The sequence below is a fragment of the Amphiprion ocellaris genome, chromosome 10 (genome assembly GCF_022539595.1).
Source record: "Amphiprion ocellaris isolate individual 3 ecotype Okinawa chromosome 10, ASM2253959v1, whole genome shotgun sequence".
NCBI lineage: Eukaryota > Metazoa > Chordata > Actinopteri > Pomacentridae > Amphiprion > Amphiprion ocellaris.
The window spans coordinates 31,238,227-31,260,702 of NC_072775.1; the positions used below are offsets into that span (position 1 = coordinate 31,238,227).

Here is a 22,476-nt window from a genome sequence, read left to right on the forward strand (position 1 = left end):
ATTTATTCACCTCATTCGTCTTTGCTTCCTTAACATTTGCCATTTACTTGCTATCCTGTAGGCTTCCCTCGGCTCGGATTGATTTTTAAGGTCTTATTATTTGGTAATGAAGTCCTGAATCCGCTGCTCCTTGTTTGTCTCTCTCATATGCTCTTATCCAGCCTCCAGGCCTTTAATGTTTTCTGGCTGTTTTCAGATTTTAGTTTGACAGAGTGAAAGTGTGTTTGCAGATTGTAGAAGGTGAGTAGTCTTCTCCTTTCCAACAAAGCTGCCCAGCTGATAATTCTACAGATTTTTTTCTTTATTGACTTTATATGGCCTTTGGTTGAACTGTAGCGCTGGAGCTGAAGATGCAACCATCAGCTTGTCTGGTCGGCTTGGTGACAGTGATCTTGTCTGCCACTGTTAAGCTGCTGTATCTCCTGTATATCTGCCTCGTGCTTTCACTCCAACCCTGTACGCTCATTAGAAGCCCTTGCTGTTTGTTAAGGATGGATGAACGCAGCCACTGTGGCAGTATGGAGAAACTTCACCTATTAACACTTTCCGTGTTGCTCACAGTTCTTTTTTTTTTTTTTTTCTGTTTACGCTAACAGCAGTGTCAATGTCAACCCATCTGCAAGACAGGAAAAGTGAGTTCACACTTGCAAATTATGCTGCATTGATTAATGAGATAGAGTTTGCAGGAACTAATTTTAAAACTGATTAAAAGTTGGTGTTCATCTGCTTAATTAATTTACATTAAATGCACTTCCTGAATTGCAACAGCGGAAGAGGCAGTCCTACGGATAATTTAGGTCTTATTGGAAGATGGTTGGGGTTTGTACTTCCTGGAAATTCAAACAGGAGAGCTGTGCAGTCAGACCATCTGGTGTACAGAAGGCTTTCCCTGACGTCATGAAACTTAACCACGTATCCATCAATCATTTAAGTGCTACATACGTGCAATCCTGCACAGATGCGTGCAAAGCTCCTACGGATACAAACATGCTTGCTAATCTCCTGCACTTTGTCCAACACACACTCTCTGAGCAATGACACACAGGTCATTCAGAAGCAGACACACTCACGAGGAGGGAAACCAACACAAACGTACACAGATATGGTTTCAGAAAACAAAACAAACTGTCGAGGGGCCGTTTTTCCATCTCTGGTTCTTGCTGCTTGGCAAATTCAGAGACATTGAAACCACAGAGTCTTCAGAAAAGCTGATAAAAGGTGGCACATTTAGACTATGGAGGCAAAACCCGGCAGGTCAAATCATAGAGCACAGCATGAAAGCACATAAAAACAGCATGAAAATGTTGCATTTTTAAAGCGTAATCATAACCTTTTTACCTCTAAAACCTCCTGGCAGGTTGGAAAGGTAGGCTGCCTTTAAAAAACTGACAAAATTACACAATTTACCGATTCTAAAAACCATTAAAACGAGAAGACTCATCAGATTTTTGAATTTCCAATGGTGCTTGAACTAAACGTGTGACTTTCAGTATCATCAAGAAGATTACCCAAGTTTAAGCTTACAGTTCAATATTTCCTCTAAATCATTTGGTCTCACCAAAAATAAACCATGTCAACTAGCTAGATTATGCAAAAAACAAACGAAAAAAATCATGTGTTCCTAAATGCAACTTTGAAGCTAACGGTCACATGACAAAAATTCCGGGAATTTTCAGCTAAACTGGCCTGAACTGCAGACAGTGTTTACACAAACAAATTGTATTGAAAACATATTTAGGGACTTAAAAAAAATGTTGCACATGTTGATAAAAATATTTTTTATTGTTACTTTGCAAAATAAATACTCAAATAAATTAAATTTTGATTTCTTTCATTTTATGATTTATGATATTCTAAACTGCCATAATGCACAAACTACATTTTTGATTTCTCTCTACTTCTAATCATGGTTGGACTGCTTCCATAGAGGTGCCTTCAGCTGCTTTCTTTTTAGAAAAGACAGTTTGCATCTCAATAATTCTGCAAAATGTAACAGATATTTACCACAGATAGTTTGAGCAATATCTTTAAAATGCATATACCTATAACCGTGTTTTCATTCAAACGTATTGTAATTTTAACCACACTTTCTGATGGTAAACTGATATCACATAAACCTCAAAACAAGTCTTACTATTAGTTTGAGTTAGATCCAAGAAAACAGGTAATCTTAAAAACAGTAGTAACTAAGCGCAAAAAGTCAAAATCAGTAAGTTATGACACAAATGAGACACCCATCTTACCTATTGTGCGTGGCATCATGCCTTGCTGGGGCATCAGGTTGTCATCGAGGCCCTCCAGGCCACCGTACAGAGAATGGGAGATTCTGCGCTCATGGTCGTCCAGGGAGGTGTTCAACGTCTGCTGGGGTCCCAGTGGGCTCCCCGGTGTCTCCTATTTGAAGAGGGAGGCGATGTTAGACTTGTATTTGTTATTTCACAGCCAAATTACCTGTTTTGACCAGTTGAACCCAGTGAAATGAGCTCTGAGAAGGCACAAAGGTTAATCAGAAATCCTTTGTTCTCAAGTAGGGAGAAGTACAATAACATGGAGTCCTGCTAATGCTAGATAAAAGCCAGAAAATGAGGCTGAGGGGAGCTAGCCTTGCTAACATTTGTTGAGCAGTAATGGATGGACACAGGGGCGGCTATCCATGCTAATGCTACCGGTGTGATAACAAGGATAAATGAGCATGGATTTCCAATAGGCTGTTTGGCCAGAGGCTGTTAGCGAGCTAGCAATCCCACAGGGGACGGTTAGCCTGTTAGCATCTTGACATTTCCCCCGGGAGCCACAATGACACTCTCTTGTTTGCTGGACAAATAGACCATTTGCTGGCCGTGTCATCCATAAGCACACATCCACGGTGTGAGAAGGTGTGTGTCTTTATGTGTGTGTCTTTGCCGTCACTGTTTGCCCATTTGATCGGCGGCTGTATTGATTGGCTATGGTTTCTGCATGTCTTGCTGAGGATGATGACAGCTCGTGCCGTATAGATAACCGCCATCGCCGTGCATCGCATAAAGAGCGATAACACAATCACACTCAAGTCGATACTGGAGCCAAATAACCCCAGTCAATGGCCAGAACTAGCTGGACTGGGATTCGATCGGAGCAGAAGGTCTCTGCCCAATGATCCCTTCAGCTCACTAAATGGTTGAGGTGTCGTCACAACAACTGCCGAAATGGATTCAGATACAAACAAACCAGTGATGCTTACGAGAGAATACATATGTGGGAATATTAGGAGGCTGGCAAAAGAGTGAAGTGTAGAAAAGTGGATTTTTCAGGAGAAACTGTTTGATCAGATCTTAAGAACAGAAATATTTTCACATCCTCAATACCCACAAATTACATTACAGTAGAAGATCCATAGCCAAAAATACAAACATCATATTCTATTAAAAACACATCCAATAGAATGATATACCTGGAAGCTGGAGAGTCTTTAGATCATCAGGTTTGACCATCAGGAAAACTATTTTTCATTTCTTAGTTGTTTTGTGGAGATTGACTAAAGTCATATAGACAAAGAAACAGTTTCACAATAATTTCTAAAAACCTGGCAAAAGTCCTGAACATGAATTATGTGTTTTGAATGCAAAATGTAAATTTTCTGATACTTTTCAATGTGGTTAAAACTTTCATATAAATGTAGTAAATATTAAGTAAAGTAATCAATAACTTGAATACACTAACTTAAGTTGCTGCTGTTCCAGTAAAAAAAAAAAAAAAAAAAAAAAAACATAAGAGAATGAAAGAAAATGATAGTTTCTCACTCTTTAAATTATGGGATTGACACTAATGATGGCATTTATTAGCAGATTGCATCTTCGAAGCGCAAATATTGTGAGGGAAGTGGAAATTCATTGGGGTAATCAAGACGAGGGAACTAAGAACTTTAAAAAAAAGCGCAAAAAGTGAATTTGTAAAAAAGCCTGTAGCTTGCAAACGAATAGAGTGAGGCAAAAATACAACATTAGCCTCAGAAATGTAGTGTGATACATGTAGCTTACATTGGAAAAACAGAAGAAAACTATAGGTACTTGAATTATAGTTACTTATATTACTAGTACTTGAGTAATTTAACATTTGGCATTATTGCTGCCCTTATCTAGCAGGAAATAAACCAAAACAAAAATTTAAAAATGTAATTTAAAAAATTATATTGTTGTATATAAATCTATATAACAATATATAATATACAATATATGAAAAAATATATTCAAAAAATATAAATATAAAATATATAAAAACAAAAAATGCATATAATTTTAAAATATAAATATATTTTAAATATATAAAAAATACATACATAAATTAATGTCAGTTTTAATACAATGAAAAATATCCTAGCTCTTCACTCTGAACTACAGGACGGATACCAATGGTTCTATGGTTCTGCTGGGATGTCGGTTTTACCTCAAACTAATCTAGTCTTTGTAGGATGCCATTCTGTCTTTCATGCACTAAAGGCTGAACAGGAAATCGACCCATTTTCTGCACAAATGAAATGGCTTGAATCGCAAAGTAACAGAACCGATCGAAAATACACACGATACAATAAAATGTACGGCGGAAGCAAACTAATTTCTGAGGTGGCCATATGGTGCAGCGACTGCTGGCATGCGGCTGCTCTTGACTTAAAATGAGGTAGTTAATGAATTGGCCGAGTGAGGGGCCGAGGTGAAATGCCTGGGTAATAGCCGAGGGGATTCGCCACACCGAGGGCGCATCGACAAATCACACTGCAGCTCATTGCATATTCAGGCTGATAATTGAGCTCCGGGAAGGTCTCGATCCCATCGGGTGCCAGCGGTGATGTGGAAGCTAGCTGCTGCGTTTCTATGGGGATGCAGGAAGGAACGGAACCGCTTGGGCATGTGATTTATGCAACGGCAAACATTTGAGATTGATTTGAGATTGGCTGTCAGGGGATGGAGACATGGCGAGGAAAGTAAATACAGGATTATTTGATGCCATATGTCAGTAAATGTCAAAATGAGCTTTCATCCTATAGTAATCTGGCATTATTAGATTTTAACTAATATTTGACGGACAGATATTGAAAATCTACGCATTTGGAGTGTATAGGGGTTTTCTCAATCAGCTTTGAGCCGCCTCTTTGAGTTTGAGGGTATGAAATTGTTGTTTTCCTCTTCTTGTTTTCTCGGTGTCATGAACGCTATTTCTTATAAACAGCCAGACACTTGGACAGCCTCAGGCCATGCCTCCAGCTCTGCATGTGAAGCAAAGATCCACGATACTCCCACAGCTCCAGTTTTATTCATCCGCCGTGCTCTCTGTTAAGTCTCAGTGGCTTGACATGTCTGCAATACATCCACACACACACACCGACACACCAACACACACACACAAACATACATACAGAAATAGCCTTGAAAATAAATGCATACATGCATAAGCTGCACGTACCAGAGAACGAACTACACACTTCTTCACACATATACAAGCAAAGTTGCAGACACAAAGAAATGCACACACTCATACACACCTACACACACACACTCAGAGACACACATACACAAAACACACCTCCAGGCTTAGCCTCTGCTTTCAATTACCAGACGGACCGAGGGGAAATCAAAACTTTGACACACCAGGTTGGAAAAGGAGCGCAGGAAAGCCAGGCAGTGCCAGAGGCGTACACGTGCACGCCCGTCCATAGGCACAGAGTGGCGCTGCGCACGGATTCAGCCTCAGCTTTCAAACAGGCGACAGGCCAAGGTGTACAGAGAATGTAAAAACATGACATTGAAGGGGAGGAAAAAAAAGTTGTGTAGCTCGGTTCACTGCCATGTTTTTTTTTTTTCCTTTCACCTGCCTCGAGGGAGGCGAGCGAGCGTGGGAGGGGTGGGAGAACTACCATGACCTGACTGCTTACTTTCACTTTATGAAATAATTAACTGATGCTCATAAGGGGAGCTCCCTGTGGTTTGCTTTGATTTAGTGCTATATATTTATCACAGAAAGGAGCTTAGTGAAACGGTGCCTGTGTGACTGTTTAAGTGTCTGTACTCAGGATGTCAGACGCTCACAGGACACATGCACTACCTTTCAAATGTTTGGGGTCAATCAGAAATGTCCTTATGTATTGAAAGAAAGGCATTTGTTTTCAATGAAGATAACATTAAATTAATCAGAAATACAGTCTAGACATTGTTAATGTGGTAAATGACTATTGTAGCTGGAAACAGCTGATTTTTAATGGAATATCTCCATAGGGGTACAGAGGAACATTTCCAGCAACCATCACTCCTGTGTTCTAATGCTACATTGTGTTAGCTAATGGTGTTGAAAGGCTAATTGATGATTAGAAAGCCTTTGTACAATTATGTTAGCAAAAAGTGTGACTTTTCATGGAAATCATGAAATTGTCTGGGTGACTCCAAACTTCTGAACGGTAGTGTAAGTTAGTATTTTGATGCTACAAATGTCACCAACAGCCCGAATCCGGAACATCTGATCAAAGGTCGTGTGAAATAACAACTTAAAAAAAAAAGAAACTAGTCAGAATGCAGCAGACTGAGCTGCAATCTGGGTTTTTTTTTCTTCTTCTGTGATTTAGATCAAATTTCCGAGGCAGCAGGAAGCTGGTTGGCTGCTTCAAATCCCAGAACGACTGGTGAAGAAAAATCCCAGCATTTAACTGTGAATGAAATCCATCTCCGTTTAGTCCATAACTAGTGTTGACGTGTCCTTGTGCAGAGTGTTTACCCCCCAGTTTCTCCACTGGAACTGCTATGGGGTCAACAGTCAACAACAGCTGTAATGTGCAGCCGGTTCTGAGGTGTGAATGAGTGAAACCCGAGTGTGAAGCTGACTACTGCTGCAAAGGTCATGTGTGCGCAGTCTGGGTAAATTAAAAAAAAAAAAAGAAAAAGAAGAATCATTATGTTTACGTGTTCTGCGATAATTCAAAGTTGACCTCGCTGTAAATAATACAGCGCTGTCACTCATGTACCATACAGTTAATTTTCTCATTCATGAGCTGTGACCGATGATAAACACTTCATCTTTTCAAGCCACAAGTGAACTCAATGGCAGTTCACAATGTTTATATAAAGACATACTGTAGATTCTATATGGAAGGAGATGTCAGTCAGGGCCTTTGTCTAGTCTGACTTAGAGTAAACCACCTTTAACACAACAGATAGCTGGAGCTGTAACTGTAAATGCCTGTACCTATAGTTGGGTTTCATCAAAATGTATTGTAATTTTAACCACATTTTCAAAGATAAATATGAATTTATGTAGTTTTACATCCACTCTTGTTATGGAAATATTAAGAGTTCATCAAGGTAAGCAGTTAGTGGCAAAAATTCTAAATAAAAAACAAAGCTTGGTGACGGAGAACACACTGGACAATGGAAGTAAAGACTTCTGAATGACTAATATAAAAGCAAAGTGCTTTTGGAGGATCTCTGGTAACAGCAGAAGCTTGAGAGTAAATTGATATTTGTCATAGTTTAATAACTAAACTTGTGTCCACTGCGCTGTATGGCATTTGGCTTTAATCGATACACAAAGTTTTCAACCTTTTCTAAGTGATATTTTGCGATTTCTTCAGATTTGAGGTGCAATCTGTGTGGAATTTCCACTCTGGTGGATGGAAACAGCTTACGTCTATCACATGCACATGTTTTCTGTGTTTTATTGACAAATATGGCTTTAATAAAGTACTATTTTTATGACAGTGGTCTAATATTCTTTAATGTTCAAGCTAAATATCGTTGAACTAGTGAGTTGTTCAAACCGTCCTTGACCGATTGCATGGAGGCCTTCATAAAATGTGTCTAACGTTGCTGCTGCCTCTCCCACAAAAGTAGGCCGCAAAAGTAGAATCTAGTTCTAAAATATTAAAATCAATCCATTTCTTTTGGTACACCCCTGAATGAATCCAGTGTGTCCTCGCTCCTCACCTCGTTTCTTTTGGCCACTCTTCTGGCCACGATGAGCTGGATCATCCCACGCTTGTTGCCTTCCGTCGACATGGACTTACGTAGCGTCTCCATGGCGTCCTGGTTGGTTTTGCCCAACAGCGACTCTCCGTTCACAGCGATTAACTGGTCGTTCACTCGCAGCCGCCCATCCTTTTGGTGGAGGAAAAAAAATCAAACATAAATCTTTCAACCAAAAAAGTAGAAACTGTGTTTTTCTAGCTGCTAAACAGTACACCCTGTGTGATGAATAAAAAGCAGTTGTATCTCCAACTTAACAGTAACCCTGATCTAATCAGACTAACAGTCTCGCTCAGAGAGTGTATCCTGTTCATAGTCATGATATAATGTCTAGCAGACAAGAGTGCTTTTAAGTCCATTATTTTGTGCTGTCAACACAAGCTTGTTTGTACGAAAAACAATCAAGTTGAAGGACTACCGAAATTGACTGCGGCACACAGCAACAGCAGCAACAGAAAATTGGGCACTTTGTTTTTCTTCATACTTGCTGGAAAACAGAAAAATGATTCTGTTTCACTCTCCCAGTCAGACTCGATTTTTAGCAGGAGTTGAGTTGCCTTTTTTGGCCTTTCATTTGTAAATATATTTAAGATTTAAGAGTTTTAACAGGGCTACACAGTAGCGTGGTGGTTAGCACTGTCGCCTTGCAGCTACAGGATCCCTGGTTCGCATTCTGGCCTTAACAGGATCTTTCTGCATGGAGTTTGCATGTTCTCCCTGTGCATGTGTGGGTTTTCTCCGGCTTCCTCCCACAGTCCAAAAACATGCTGAGGTTAAATGGTGATTTTAATTTGTCCATAGATGTGAATGCGATTGTTTATCATGTGGATAATGGATGGATGGAAGAGTTTTAATAGCTGCAAAGACATTCCAATGTGAAGCATCAATTATAATTCTAAATTTTAACTTGGTGCCACTTGCAATGGGTTAGATAGTATTGATTGATGAGTACAAAATTGATTCCTGAAATGTTCCAATCAGGACAAACTCACAAACTTCAGAGATGATTCAATTGATTTAACATTTTGGTTATTTAATGGGGGGAAAAAAAAACTTTCTCAGAAGAAAAACTGCAACATTTTTCTTTTATATTTCAAGGATTCAAGATTCTTAATTATCATGCCAGCATGCATAGTGACATGAGGCGGCACAAAATTAGTACTCGGGTCCCGGTTGAAAGTCAAAGAATAAAGATAAATAATGGAAATTACAAGCAATATAAACAATACAGACAAATGTATATTTCCACTCAAACCCTCCATCAGTTTGAACAGAAGTTGTTGTACCTTGCAAGCCGCTCCTCCATTTATGATGGATTTGACGAAGATACCCAGATCTGCATGGTTTTCCTTGGAGCGGTTGCCTTTGACGCTGACACCCAAACCTGCTGAACCGGAGTCGCTGAGAGGAATCTCAAAGGTCAGAAACTCTCTAGTACCGTCTGGAGTCAAGACCAACTCATCTTCTTCTGTCTTCTGAAAGAACAAAATAAAAAATAGAGAAACAGATTTTAAAACTTGTACAACAAAACAATAATTAACCTTGAATACCATAAAAAGCCACCTAACCAGCAACCACACGAGAACATATAAAAATCTGCAGAGTCCAAAGAGGCACACTCACATTTAAATACAGTAAAAAAAAAAAAAAAGCTCCTACTATAATGAGTATTTAATTATACAAAACAAAAACATTCATGCATTTATTCCAGCCTAAAGCAAGAAGCACAAAAGCCTCTTCAACCCTCACTGTGCTCCTTTGGGTTAGCCAAAGGACAAAAGTTAAAAGGACATTCATTTGGCCACCTGAGGTTAATGAAAAGTACTTGCATGTAAATTGCAGCTGGGCAGATAGCGGTGAGCTAAATCAGAGTGCAAGCTCATTAACTACATCAGATATATTAGTGTTAAACAGACGAGCACAGCTAAGTGCCCGTCTGCTTAAAAACAGGTGCTTCGTGTATAAAGGAAGCAACAAGACTTCATTAATACTGAACTATAAACAGCAGGCGGTTCGTTGAAACTCAAGAAAAGTCTCAAGTTAAAATGGGACTCTATCAGAACAGGATTGTTGGTTTGGATGTCTTGTACCAATGAATATTAGGTTGGCTTTTTAAGAGAAAATTTTATTGCTGTTTGTGTCTGATACAAACTCTAAAAATGTATTTTCATCAAAATCTTTCAATTCTTACAACTAGACTCCCATACAGGAACATGCATTTGAGATTGTAGCTTCAAACTACATTCTACCACCTTGTTTAACATCTAAAATCACAGAAAATGCATCAAACGTTAAGTCCCTTGTGCACAGTAAAACAGCCAACGTCTAATATGTCTGTCGTGTGCTTGAAAGCGAGTCCTGAAGCAAAGCAAATGCATCTGGATGACTCTTACTGTGAAGCAGCAGTGGGTAAACCACACAGACATGCTCCATACCAGCACATCTGTCAGCACACATTACGTTATATTCATAAAATCATCGGCTGAACTCTGCCCTCTCTGGAAAACATCTCCAGCTCCGGCTACCTCGGTAGAGAAATGTGAAGGACTCAACGTGCTCACCACCTGTTTGACCTGTTGCTGTCTGGATGGCGCTACAGGACCAATAAAACTCACACAACTGGTCTCAAAGAAGGCTACTTTCACACACGTGTTTGTACACTGAATTCTAACTAGCAGTGAACCAACTCTGGGGTCTTTTATTCTTGTGCAACCATTTTCATTCAAATTTGTGCAATAATTATTGGGTAATAATCAACTTTCAGACTGATGCAACTGCCACCTCTAATGATAGAGTTCGAGATTTATTATTTATTTACTTTGTTTAATGTTTTTGCACTCTGAATTCCATTATATTTTGTACAAAATAATAACAATAGTTGCTTTCTACTGTTTTATATTTATTCTATTACTGAGTGTTAACCACATTTATTATGTTGTATTATATAATATCTGTATTTTTGGTGCTAAACTTAAAATAATTTGAAAACCATTAGCATAATCTATTAATCTGACATATCTACAGCACATATAATTACAGAAAACATGCAGTTCAGTTGATGGACTGCTTCCTGATTTAGAATAATAGACTAATATTTGAAATGCTTCAGTGAAACAAAAACTCCAAATATGAACAGAAACACAAATGAGAGGCCATGACTCGTATCTTTAAGAGGACCTGGTGACTCCACTATGCTCCTGGGGGTAATTCTGTTGGCATGGTTTAGCTTAGAGGGGACAATCAGTGATAAATCAGTGAAAAGTTGTCCTGAAACATCACCTTTATCCTGTGATGGAACATTTCTATCCTGATGGAAGTGGTCACTTCCAAACTGATAATTCCCTGATCCAATAGTGCACAAAGAGTCACTGAAGGATTTGATGAAAATGGCCTTTGCAGTTGCCAAATCCCATCCCAGTTGAAGGCATATGGGAGATTTTGGACCAAATATACTCCACTATCATCATAAAAACACCAAATTGGGGAGTATTTCTTGGAAGAATGGTGTTGGATCCCTCCAGTAGAGTTCCACCGACTTGGAGAATCAATGCCAAGGTGCATTGAAGCTCTTCTGACCTTAATGAGACTTGCTATGTAGGTTTTCCTTAAATTTGTCTTTACATCAGATTCAGTCTTTTTACATTCGATTTTCGACTGTCAAACATCCATGACTATACGTACCTAATCTCACCCCTGACAGTTATAGTTCTTGATGCTCAGCCCGAGATCAAACCTCATTTTCAACTTGATTCTAATATTTCCTGACTGAAAGGATTCAGAGAAGTACCTGCACCATGTAAAGGATGGAAAAGCAAAAAAAAAAGCACCAACCGTGCACCTGAATCATGATGCCAAGTGCGTCAAACACTCAGCAAACTTCCCAGCAAACCCTGCATGAAAACAGCAGCCTAATTGACATGCTGAGTGCTCGCTCTCTTCCCTCCACAACAGGTGCTTCTCTCACTCTTTCTCTATATTCATTCTCACTCTCTCTTCCAGCTCAACAATAAAAAGCTATTCTCTCTTGCTTGTTATTTGACAGCTGTCCTCTGAATAGATGGGTGCGTGCACGCTCGTGCCTGGCAATTATTGTGCACGCCTAATGAATTCAATCATCGGGCTCAGTGTCAGCATGTCATTAGCTCCCTTTGTTTGCTGGGAGAGAGATGGAATTACTCTGGGTGGAACGGAGGAGGGAGAAAGAGGGATGGAGGAGGAGGGCAAAATGAGGATGGAGCAAGAGGGGAAAAGGAGGAAACAAAAGGAAGGAAGGGGGAAGATAAAGGACAAGCAGGCATGAAGAGCACTGTCAGGGCGTCTGCATGTTTTAGAGAGACAAAAAGAACGCTACCTGGAATAAATTTGAAAATAAAGCCAGTTTTATATCAGGCACAATTTATGGGAAGAGCTTCGGAATAATAAAGACAACACAGCATTAATTATTTTTGGAAAGTCCATTTCATTCTCCCAAATTAAATTTAAGGCTAATTAAAAAGTGTCTAAGAACGACTTAATCCTCTTAAAATGCAAATAGGGATGCAAATAAGAAAATGGGGAAATTAAAATGTGACAGCTCAAAGTACAGCTGATCAATAAAACAGATGTGATGCCATTTCAAGGTTAAAAATTATCTCTTCTATATCACAATTCCAATTTGAATGAGTTTAACTTTTGCATCTTGCACAGTTTGTCACAACGTTTATTATACCATCGCTTGCTATAAAATAGAGTTGGTCACCTTCAATTTAGGCATCTATAAATATTACTGTCAGAAGCAAAGCACAACTACAAAATGAAACCATTTACACTCAGCCAAAGACAGAGGTGTCAAGGTAAAAAGAGAGAATTGCATTTTTGCTTTTAACCCTAAGAACCTGCAAACCTGACGGCAAGTTCTAAAGGCATTTTGTTGGGTGTTTTAAAAACAAAAAAGCAACCAAATTACACCATTTATCAGATACAGAAACTGCAAAAAAAAAAAAAGTCAGATTTCACGTTTCTGTAAATCCCCGAATTACTCATCTGTTATGTGTCATTCTGTCAAGAAAATTTCACCAAATCTGAGCTGAAAGTCAGGATATTCCATCAAAATTGTTTATTCTACTTCTCTTATTTAAAAATCCACCTAAAATACAGTTTTCTCAAACCAGATTGGGTAAAAAACTAAATATTCTGTTGGTCCTTGGTGCAATTATGGCGTTATTGGTCAACAGAACAGAAAGTAGCTGGAAGCATAAATATTTTTTTACAGTAAAGTTAGCTTAAGATGGTGCACACTGGTGTTAGCTTCAGCAGCTAAAGTGCAGGGACTAATGGTCAGATGACTTAGAATGTTTCGTTAATATTACCAAAGTGGGAAACTGTGGGCTAACAGATTTTAGATTTCTGATTTTTGTTAAGCTGTGGTAAAGTCCCTGAAAATTTGCAGCAAAGTCATATATTAAAATTAGGTTGCAAAAGACTTCTGGCTAACTTTCTGGAAAACATATGGCTAACTGTCCAGTCCATTAGCACTGTATCCCTCACATGGTCACTGGGACACTAGAACTGCTCCAGTCATGCTCACTTTATCACCTTTTAATGCATGTCTTGGGAGAAACAGAACAACTGAGCGGCAGACTTGAACCCAAAAATTTCTTACTATGAACCGATGGTGCATGAAGTTGCAGCTAACTTGTATTAAACAGTAACATTCGGGAAACTTCACAGAAAATTATCCACCAAGAGTTTGCAACACATACAATATGCAGATAAAAATCTGACTTTCCTGCAAATTTGCAGCACATTTGCCAAAGATTAACTACAGAGTATCAGACTCAGCAGTCTATTGCAAACAAACTTTCATGTTTGCTGTTAATGTCAAACTTGTAAGCAGAAAATTAATAGAAGTTTATCACGTTTGTTTGCTGCACATCTCCTCCATTTTGCTTTATAATGGAGCCTGAAGGAACAACATTATTTTGTGACTATTTTGCACAAAAAGGATGCTTTTAAATCCATATAGACTATGCAGATAAACTACACTGCAGATAAACTCCAGCATCTGCAGATCTGAGGACTCACTCAATAAAAATAATCTAGATTTCAATTGCAAGTTTACGGAAGAACAATCCAAATGAAGTATTTATGTCAAGTTGCTCATCCGTACCTTTAAATATAGCTTATTCAAGATATTTTCAGAAATTTTACCAGGAAGCATGAAGAGAGAGAAAGAGAGAGAGGGTAGAAGTAAATAAAATAAATAAAAAAAACAGGCACAGGAGGGAGGAAAGGAAGCACAAAGGGAGCTGAATGAAGGTGAGGGAAGGGAGAAGAGTGATGGGCTCGAAAGGAGGGCGAAAAGGCGAGGAGCCGAAAAGAAAAGGGTGAAAAGAAAGAGAGAGTGCCGGCGCGACAATGACAGAGTGAGCGAGCGAGGGAGTGTGAATGAAAGGCCGACAGAAAGGGATGAATCCATGTGGAACACAAAAGGAGACAGACACCGCCACCTCTCTCTCCAAACCACCATGTCTCTCACTCATTTTCCTTCCACCTCTTTTCACCTGCCTCTCCACACAGCTCTCTACTTTCTTTCACTTTAAAAAAAAAAAAAAAACTATCTCCATCTGCTCATTTCCTCTTTTTTTGTGCGCCCCCCCCCCCTCCCCCCCCCTCCCCCCTCCCCCTCTCCCTCCCTCCACCATCTCCTCCTTCCTGTCCGGATCTTTTTTGCTTCTAAGACGCTCATATTTAAAACCAGTTAAATTTGAAGAGTCATTGTTTTCTCTTTGCTGACGAACTGAGCTGCAGAAAATCTAAAAGCGCCAGCTTCGATATTTCAATATGGGATGCAGCTTTTTTTTGCAAACCTAAGCTTAAATCAGCAAATGTAGGAAATGACTGTTTGTCTGGTTAACAGGTGGCAACCATAAGCCAGAGCCAGATTCTAATTTTCTGCTTGTTCTGATGTCCAACGACTGAAATAGTATATGGGAACAAATAAACTATGTTTTACAGCACAGTGCATGTGATCACAGCGAGCAGGAGGGGCCGGTGTTGTGGTTTTACAAGCTGAAACTGAAGCCTGTGTTTCCAACTTCTGACCAGATGTTGGCTGCGATGTACAGTTTCAGAGTTTGACAACTGAAAAAAAAAAAAAAAAAAGATGTTTTTCCTGCTTTACTATTGTTCTCAAGACTGCAAAAAACTCTAAAACTACCACTGTGGACGCATCTTGTTTCCCTATTTTCAAATGTAACAGGTTAATACATGGTTTAACTCTGTCATATATTATAAATTGTCCACCTTTTCTTCTTTTTTTCCTGCATCCCACCTGCTTTCTGAAGCTTCCTACCTCCGTTTACTCGCCTTCTTCCACCTCTAACCTGCTCGCCACATCTAATGCACGTCTCTCCAAGCAGCCATCCTCCTTTGTATTCTACACGGCGAGTCAATCTTTAGCATTACGAGAAATCAAACTTGCCCTCTTCTTCCTCCTCCTCTTTTCACCCTCCTCTCCGCTGCAGCGCCTGAAATGATGAGCGGTTTGTCGGCGAGCTCGACTTCGGTCACGCAAACCTGTCAATTCGATGGCATCTGGAAAAATCGATTGAGGGGGGAATTTTTTATTTTTTTTTTAAGAAACAGGAAAAAAACCCAGAGAGGCTGAACGAAGGAGGGAGGGAGGAAGGTGACGATTGCAGGGAGAGAAGGGGAGAAGGAGCGAGGTGAAAAAGAGGCAGTGAAGGGTGTAATTGGTGGAGAGAAGTCGGGCGTGGAGACCATTGTTGGCTGCCTACTGTAGCACAATCTATCTCTGCTTATTCATACCCTGACTCTCTCTCTCCCCTTACTTTCTATCGCTACATTTCCCATTCAACCCTCCTCGCCTCTATATCTCCATCCTCTCTCACATCTTGCCTTCCACACCGTACGATCATGAGTATGTGGACACACCTGCCCACTTTCTCCCTTCCTCATCATCCTTTCTCCCTTCCCGTTTCCTCTTCCACCCCCAACCTCCTTATTGTCCCTCCTACTCCCCTTCACCTTCCCGCTCTTCTCTCTGATGCGTCTCGCTGTAGCTCCATGCTGATAGACCATGAATATCAAATACCTGAGCGCACACTGGCACAGCGTGGAAGGAGGGAAGAAGGGCAGGTGTATGTGTGTCACAGAAAAAACCAACGACAAAAAAAAAAAAGACGGGAAAAGAGCAGATCCACATGTGTGCACAGGTGTCAGTATCAACACACCAAACAGCACCAGAAATATGATCCGAAGCCTCGACTGCGGCATTTGGAGGGAGAATCAACACAGTCCCGCTTCTTACTTGCCGTCCAAAACTAATCAGCTGCCCGGTTTCTCTGCCTCTCTCGACCACTAGAAACCATTTATAACCTCATCCAACCCCAAGCAATTACACCAGCAGCTGCTCCCGGTCCCTCCACGTATGTGTGCACTAGTGTGTGAGTATACTTATGTGCGAATGTGCAGCGCGCGCCATATGGCTTGTGCGTTTTTGTTTTTTTTCTTGTGACGTGTAAAAGCCTCCGTGTAGTCAGTGTGGCTGTATATTGCGAGTGTGTGTGTGAAGGGCTGTATGGGTGGCTATAATGCCTGTGTGTGTGTGTGTGTGTGTGTGTGTGTGTGTGTGTGTGTGTGTGTAGGCCAGGTGGCAGCTTGAAACATCACTTTAATTAAGCCAGAAAGCCTGTTTCTCGTGGCAGAACGGCCCTCTCTGATTGACTCGTATGTGTCACCAGCAGGCCGCTACAGAACACTGAAACAGCGCTCAGCCTGCTGCCACGGAGCCTCAACCATTAATCACTGTGGCCGTTCTATTGTGCTCATAATGATACAAAGTTATGTAACTCCAGAGGTGGTAGTTTATTGCTACACTGTTGCTAAAAAAAAAAAAAAAACACTAAGGTGGCAGTAGCGTTGGAATTCAGCTGCTTTACCCAAGTAAAAGCATCAAATATCCACAAATTCCATAAGAATTTTGAGTAAAATGCATTTAAGATAAAAAGTTGTAGTAGCTGGTCAAGGGGCATTCAATTTTCACCACTCTGGATACGAATGAGTCATTATATTTTCTTTCTATTTTATGAAAAATAGCATGCTTGAGGTTACTAGGGATGTCAGATATATGCAGAATGACAGGAAGATATGATGTTAGGTGCATTTTCAGTCCCTGCCATGAAAAATCAAGCTTTTTTTTACTTTGTTAATATGTTGAGCAGAGTTGTAGGTGAGCTGGTGTGCTCAAGCAGCTGAAAGTGAAGAGTGATGCAGGAAGAGAGAGGCTTCATAGATGTGCACATTCTAGAAAAGACAGCAGTGTAGAGATAAATCACACTATATGGACAAGAGTATTTGGACACTTGGTCATTACATCTACAGGCACTAATATGGAGTTGGTCCCTTTGCAGCTATATATTTGTTGCACTTCTAGGAAGGGATTTCACAAGATTTTGGGTGTGTCTGTGGGATTTGTTGCCTTTTCATCCAGCAGTGAACGTATGAGGTCAGACACTGATGTTGGACGAGGAGGCCTGACTCGAAATCTCTGTTGTGGTTCATCCCAAAAGTGCTTGTCCATATAGTGCATCAATTACTTCCAGAGTTACATTTATACACATGTGAAAGCTTCTAAATATGTACCTTTGATATAAATAGATGAGCTAATAGGGGTATAGACAATGACACGTGAGAGGCTTTAACTGACTTAAATATACTGGTATAATTTCTAATGGATTACTTGCTGTATACGAAAGTTGTGCACTTACTGTTTACACTTTGTAAATAAGAAGACTTGTCATTGGCACTCTGTGTTTGATGGTCTTATAGATTTATGATGATGTTGACACCAACTGCACCAACAGTTGCAGCTGATGCAAACAAGCTGCACCAATAAAAATTGCCAATCTAATGGAAAATGCTGTCCTTCACATCGCACCAGCTGGAAATATCACTGCACATCTTCTCACTGAATTTGATTTGTAGATGTGATGCAATCATGACACAAGTCGATGCCACTTTGTAGTTTTAGCATTAAACTAAAAGCAAATGATTAATAGCGTTGTGCTTTCCAGTGGTGGATTATAAATCATCGTCATAGCGACAGTTTATTATTCATATTCAAAAATAAAGCAGATGTGTTTACTGACTGTTGTACGTTAAAGATATCAAAGGAGATCACACTTGTGCAGTTGAGATTGTGTGAATAGCATCAAATCAACATATGAATTCTGCCTCTATATGGACATTTAAACGTAATATCACATAAAAACTCCTGTCCACTGGTAAATCATGTCATTACGCGACATTTTTGTGAAATCTAGTCATTATGATGCCATGGTTAGATAAACTGACACCTTTCTGCTCCATTATTTGCTGTAACTACTGTGACACCAATTACAACATGTTACGCTGTGTCAAAACATGGTGCAGTGCACAGCAGCTTTGATGTGTCACGCACTGACAATACTGTGTTTTGCAAATTTAAGCTAATAATCTTCACACGCTGACCCTGTTATGTTATGTTGAGCTGCAAATGAAATTATGTTGTTTTAATGCAACAGCTTTAATGTGTAATATGTGTGGGCTATAGTTAAAAAAAACACATCCGGACAAGTTATGCAGTGATCTTCCTACACAATAAGACCACAACTATAAACCTGTTATAGAAAGATGATCTGAAATGCCATCACTTTTTGTGCAATAATATTTATGATGTGTCATAAAAAGGCCAACTCATATCCTGCTATGATGAATGCTCTATCATGCAATCAAGAAAGCCTCCATCATCGCACTACAGCGTGCTAACGGATTACTGTTTCAGAACAGCTCTGTGTGCAAGGAGAAGAGGAAACATGCACATGTGATAGATAGCATCTTGGCACGGTGTTGCTGCAGCATTACGGCTGCTCCTGCTGATGGCTTTTCAATATAGCATTGCAGTAATTTTCCATAAGCCTGTGTGACTAATGGCGTAAACAATGGAGCTGAATGTTCACGTTATGGGCCCATTATGGAACTATCAGAGCAGGCATGTAAAGACGGATGCCTTTGATCAGTTCTATTGTAGGAGCCAGGTGCAGGGAAGAGGATTTGCGTCTTAAAGTGTATCTGAAGTGTGTGTGAGAGAAAGAGATGGAAGAAAAGAAGAAGAATGAAGTGAAACAAAGAAATGAAGAGCAGCAACCAAGACAGAAATGAGAGCGATACAATGAGAATTGAAGCCAAGATGGGGTGAAAGCTGCTGTGGAAGAGGCAGAGAAGACCCAACAAAGTGTTTTGTTTTTACACACCATTTGCAAAGCAATGGATTGCTTAAATGACTCCCAGTCTATTTGTGCAGCCACCCAAAGTATCTCATTTGCCTTTGATGCCTTTTTCCCTATAGAGCGTAATGGCCCAAGTCAGTGATGTCATGCAGCAGTTACCTCAATCAGCCAATGGGGTTTCCTGGCTGTCACGGGCTGCCTTGGATGCTAAAGGGAGCAGTCAAAGTCAACAGGTTAGACACAGGAGACTCTTAAATAGAGACCAACTTACTGACAGTAGATCAGTGAAGGATGTGTGTAATGAGGGGACGATGGAGGCAAAAACGAGGAGAGTCATGAGTGGAAATGTCATGGCTGAGGAGTTGAAAAAAACATAATCCTCCAAACCACTGGCTGTTGTTTAAAAGCAGAAATGTGCTTTTCTGTGCAGAAACAAGAGAAAGTTTTAGCCACACATCTGCTTGAAAGTCAAATACAACAAACCCGAGTGTCACACGACTAATGACAGCCTCTAGTGGACTGCTGTAAAAACATGGGTGAATTTTGGGTCATTGGACCGATTTCAAGAAGTGAGTGCTTTTTCCACTTCAGTAGTTGCATTTTGTCTGCTGCGTAACCCTCGACAGAGCTCTCTCTCTCGCACACAGGATGAGTCATGGCGTGCCAACCTCAAAAACCCCAGCTGGAGAGCTGGCAAAGCTGCACTTTTAAAAGCTGTCTACATACTACATTCTGTCAGCTTTTTTAGATTACTAATTGTACCATAGAAAGAGGTTCAAAATAGACGGGATAAAACCGTGATAGTAACAAAACCAACAGATGTACTTGAGCTCCATTAAGGCAGTCTGCCTTACATACTGACAATTTGCTGCTTTTATTTGTTTTATATCAATATAAATCAAACACTTTTGAATTCTCAGTTGGACAAAAATAAAGAACACCTTAAGTTATGAGAATTCTATTTGACTGGCAATTTTCACCACTTTTTTAGCCTCTTTAGACTAATACGTTAATGGAAAAAATATCAAGAGAATAATAATGAAATAATCATCTTCTCTACTGGAAAGATATCTATGACTTGAATATACATGTCCATTAAAGGCTGCCCGGTTGTGTAGATGCCCATTCTACCTCTAAAGCCTCACAGCATTGTGGTGCCACTGCTGTTGTTGTTGTTTCTGCCAGTGAGATGTTTAAAATGAGACGCCTGACAACAGATAAAATCTGAGATGCGCTGAATCCATTATGGCGGTTGATGTTCCGGGAAAGGTTGAGGAGAGGTAAGGCCCATCTGGGTGTTTGGAGTTTGGAAAGGCAGGAAAGGAAGGGAGTGGAGACAAAAAGGGGGCGAGAGGAGACAGCGTGACCACGGTGCATTTCCTCGATCTGTCTGGCTCCCTTCCATATGGTCACATTGATTTTGTTTTAGGGATGGAAGAGAAATCAAACACTCTTATTTACTTTCCTAAATTCTGGAAAATGCACTCTGTAATATGTCTGTTCCTGTTTTGAACATGATCTTCCCAGAAATACAGACAGAAAGTGACAAAGCAAAAAATTCTCTTCTCTTTTCTCTACTCTAAGACAAACTAAAGCCATTAAATCATTCAAAACTTTTTTATCTCTCCTTTAAGGTCTACCTTGGATTGTGAAACTGCACCAAACCAGCTGATAATGTGACATCTAGTGGTAGCAGCTCTCAGTGAAGAGGCAGCAGCGGGAGACAAACACATCCAGGTTGTGCTTCTCTGCTTTAAAGCTGACGGAGTGATATACGGCATCTTGTCTGAACATGTGTGCGCGTATGAAACGTACCAGCTGCAGTCACAATAATCATCAGCGTCCTGCCATAATGCGTCTTCATGACGAGGATCATCCACATAGCCGGCAGGTATGGCTGCCAATCAAATTAACTGGCCAATTACGCTTCTAATGCGCCACTCGAAGAAACGTAACCAATTACCTGCCAGATGTAACCTGAACGTAAGGCCAGATGTGAAGATGTTAAGTCTGCGGTTGTTAAATTACAACTCAAGTTTGGAGTGTAAATGGAAAGTTATGGAAATCTGAATAGTTTTTTAATAACGGCAGTAAAAACAGATGAGCTTTTAACAGCTGCCGCGATGGAGAACCTTTTAGGGTGATGTGTGAACGCTTAGGCCATAGAGACCATACTGGAACAGTTGGAGTTACTGTACATCCTTATGAGAGCTGGTTATTCGCACAAGGTCGATTCTGATATTAAACGTACTTTTACTGCAAAGACTTGGGATATTCAGTAGATGTATGTTCGACTTTATACTCTATGTTTGACAGTGTGACATCCACAGTCAACTCTGTGTGCATTTTTCCCTAATAAAGTGAAACACAAACTTAGCAGACTGTTTGTTATTCGCCTCACATATTCGACTGAGTCTGCAGCAAGGAGGCCAGACTGACAACCTTATCCAGAGCCAACAAATAAAGCAAACTCCCATGTGTTTCCACCTTGACTGACAAATACAGCTCTGAGGGGGGAGAAGGAGCAAATTACACTGCAGCGTAGCCCCAACAGTCCACACTGATGAACCATGAAATTGTGATTTGTTAGAGCAACTCTGGACGGAGATTAAAATTAGCGCCACTGACTAACACTTATATATGACTTTGCACTTTGATTAACCAGCTGGTTTGCCAGCGGAGCCTGGATGCACACATGAGCTAATGTTTTTATCTCAGCTGGGTGATAACCTGAAGTGGGTTTTTCAAGCAGAAACGAATAACTTCCAAGCAAAGGGCTCACTAAAGGAGCTGTGCAAGGAGGAGACGGTATTTGGGAAGTGGGTTTATATTTGCAGCGTGGCTAGTGTTGGGGTGGAGTCTTACCACATCTCTGGGGCATTGCATCTGAGGCTCAGCATTCTAGAGGATGGAGGAAGGAAGGGGAAGGACAGAAGAACCAAAAGTAATCAAGCAAAAATATTTATTGACAGAAACACTGAAAATTTGATCAAAAGCTGTGGAAGCTGGGGGGAGGGAACTTAAGGATACATGAACGCAGTGCGATGAATAAATGAGCATGCAGGATATGAAAATGACGAATCTCAGCAGACAGACTGGCAGTTGTTGTCGTGTAGCGTAGACTTTTTAATATCAGCTATGGCTCAGAAACAACTAAAGGGCTTGCAGGGACAAAATGTCTCAATCTGTGAGGGTGTCGCTTTGCCTGCGGACTGCACCTTATC

At 40.3% G+C, this 22,476-nt stretch overlaps 1 protein-coding gene across 9 annotated transcripts in view; it reads right to left on the reverse strand.

Annotated features, from left to right (window-relative positions):
- The window catches only part of pard3ab (par-3 family cell polarity regulator alpha, b), a 307,758-nt gene that overhangs the window by 114,518 nt on the left and 170,764 nt on the right, over window positions 1-22,476 (reverse strand). For 4 of the 9 annotated variants that reach the window (XM_055014228.1, XM_055014223.1, XM_055014222.1 and 1 more), the window contains 5 exons: window positions 22,118-22,153; window positions 19,412-19,459; window positions 9,269-9,457; window positions 7,944-8,114; window positions 2,244-2,394 (listed from right to left, as the gene is read on the reverse strand). In XM_055014228.1, coding sequence (XP_054870203.1) covers window positions 2,244-2,394; window positions 7,944-8,114; window positions 9,269-9,457; window positions 19,412-19,459; window positions 22,118-22,153 — 595 coding nt within the window. The remainder of the gene's footprint in view (window positions 1-2,243; window positions 2,395-7,943; window positions 8,115-9,268; window positions 9,458-19,411; window positions 19,460-22,117; window positions 22,154-22,476) is intronic. The other 5 variants (XM_055014226.1, XM_055014229.1, XM_055014227.1 and 2 more) reach the window with 3 other exon arrangements.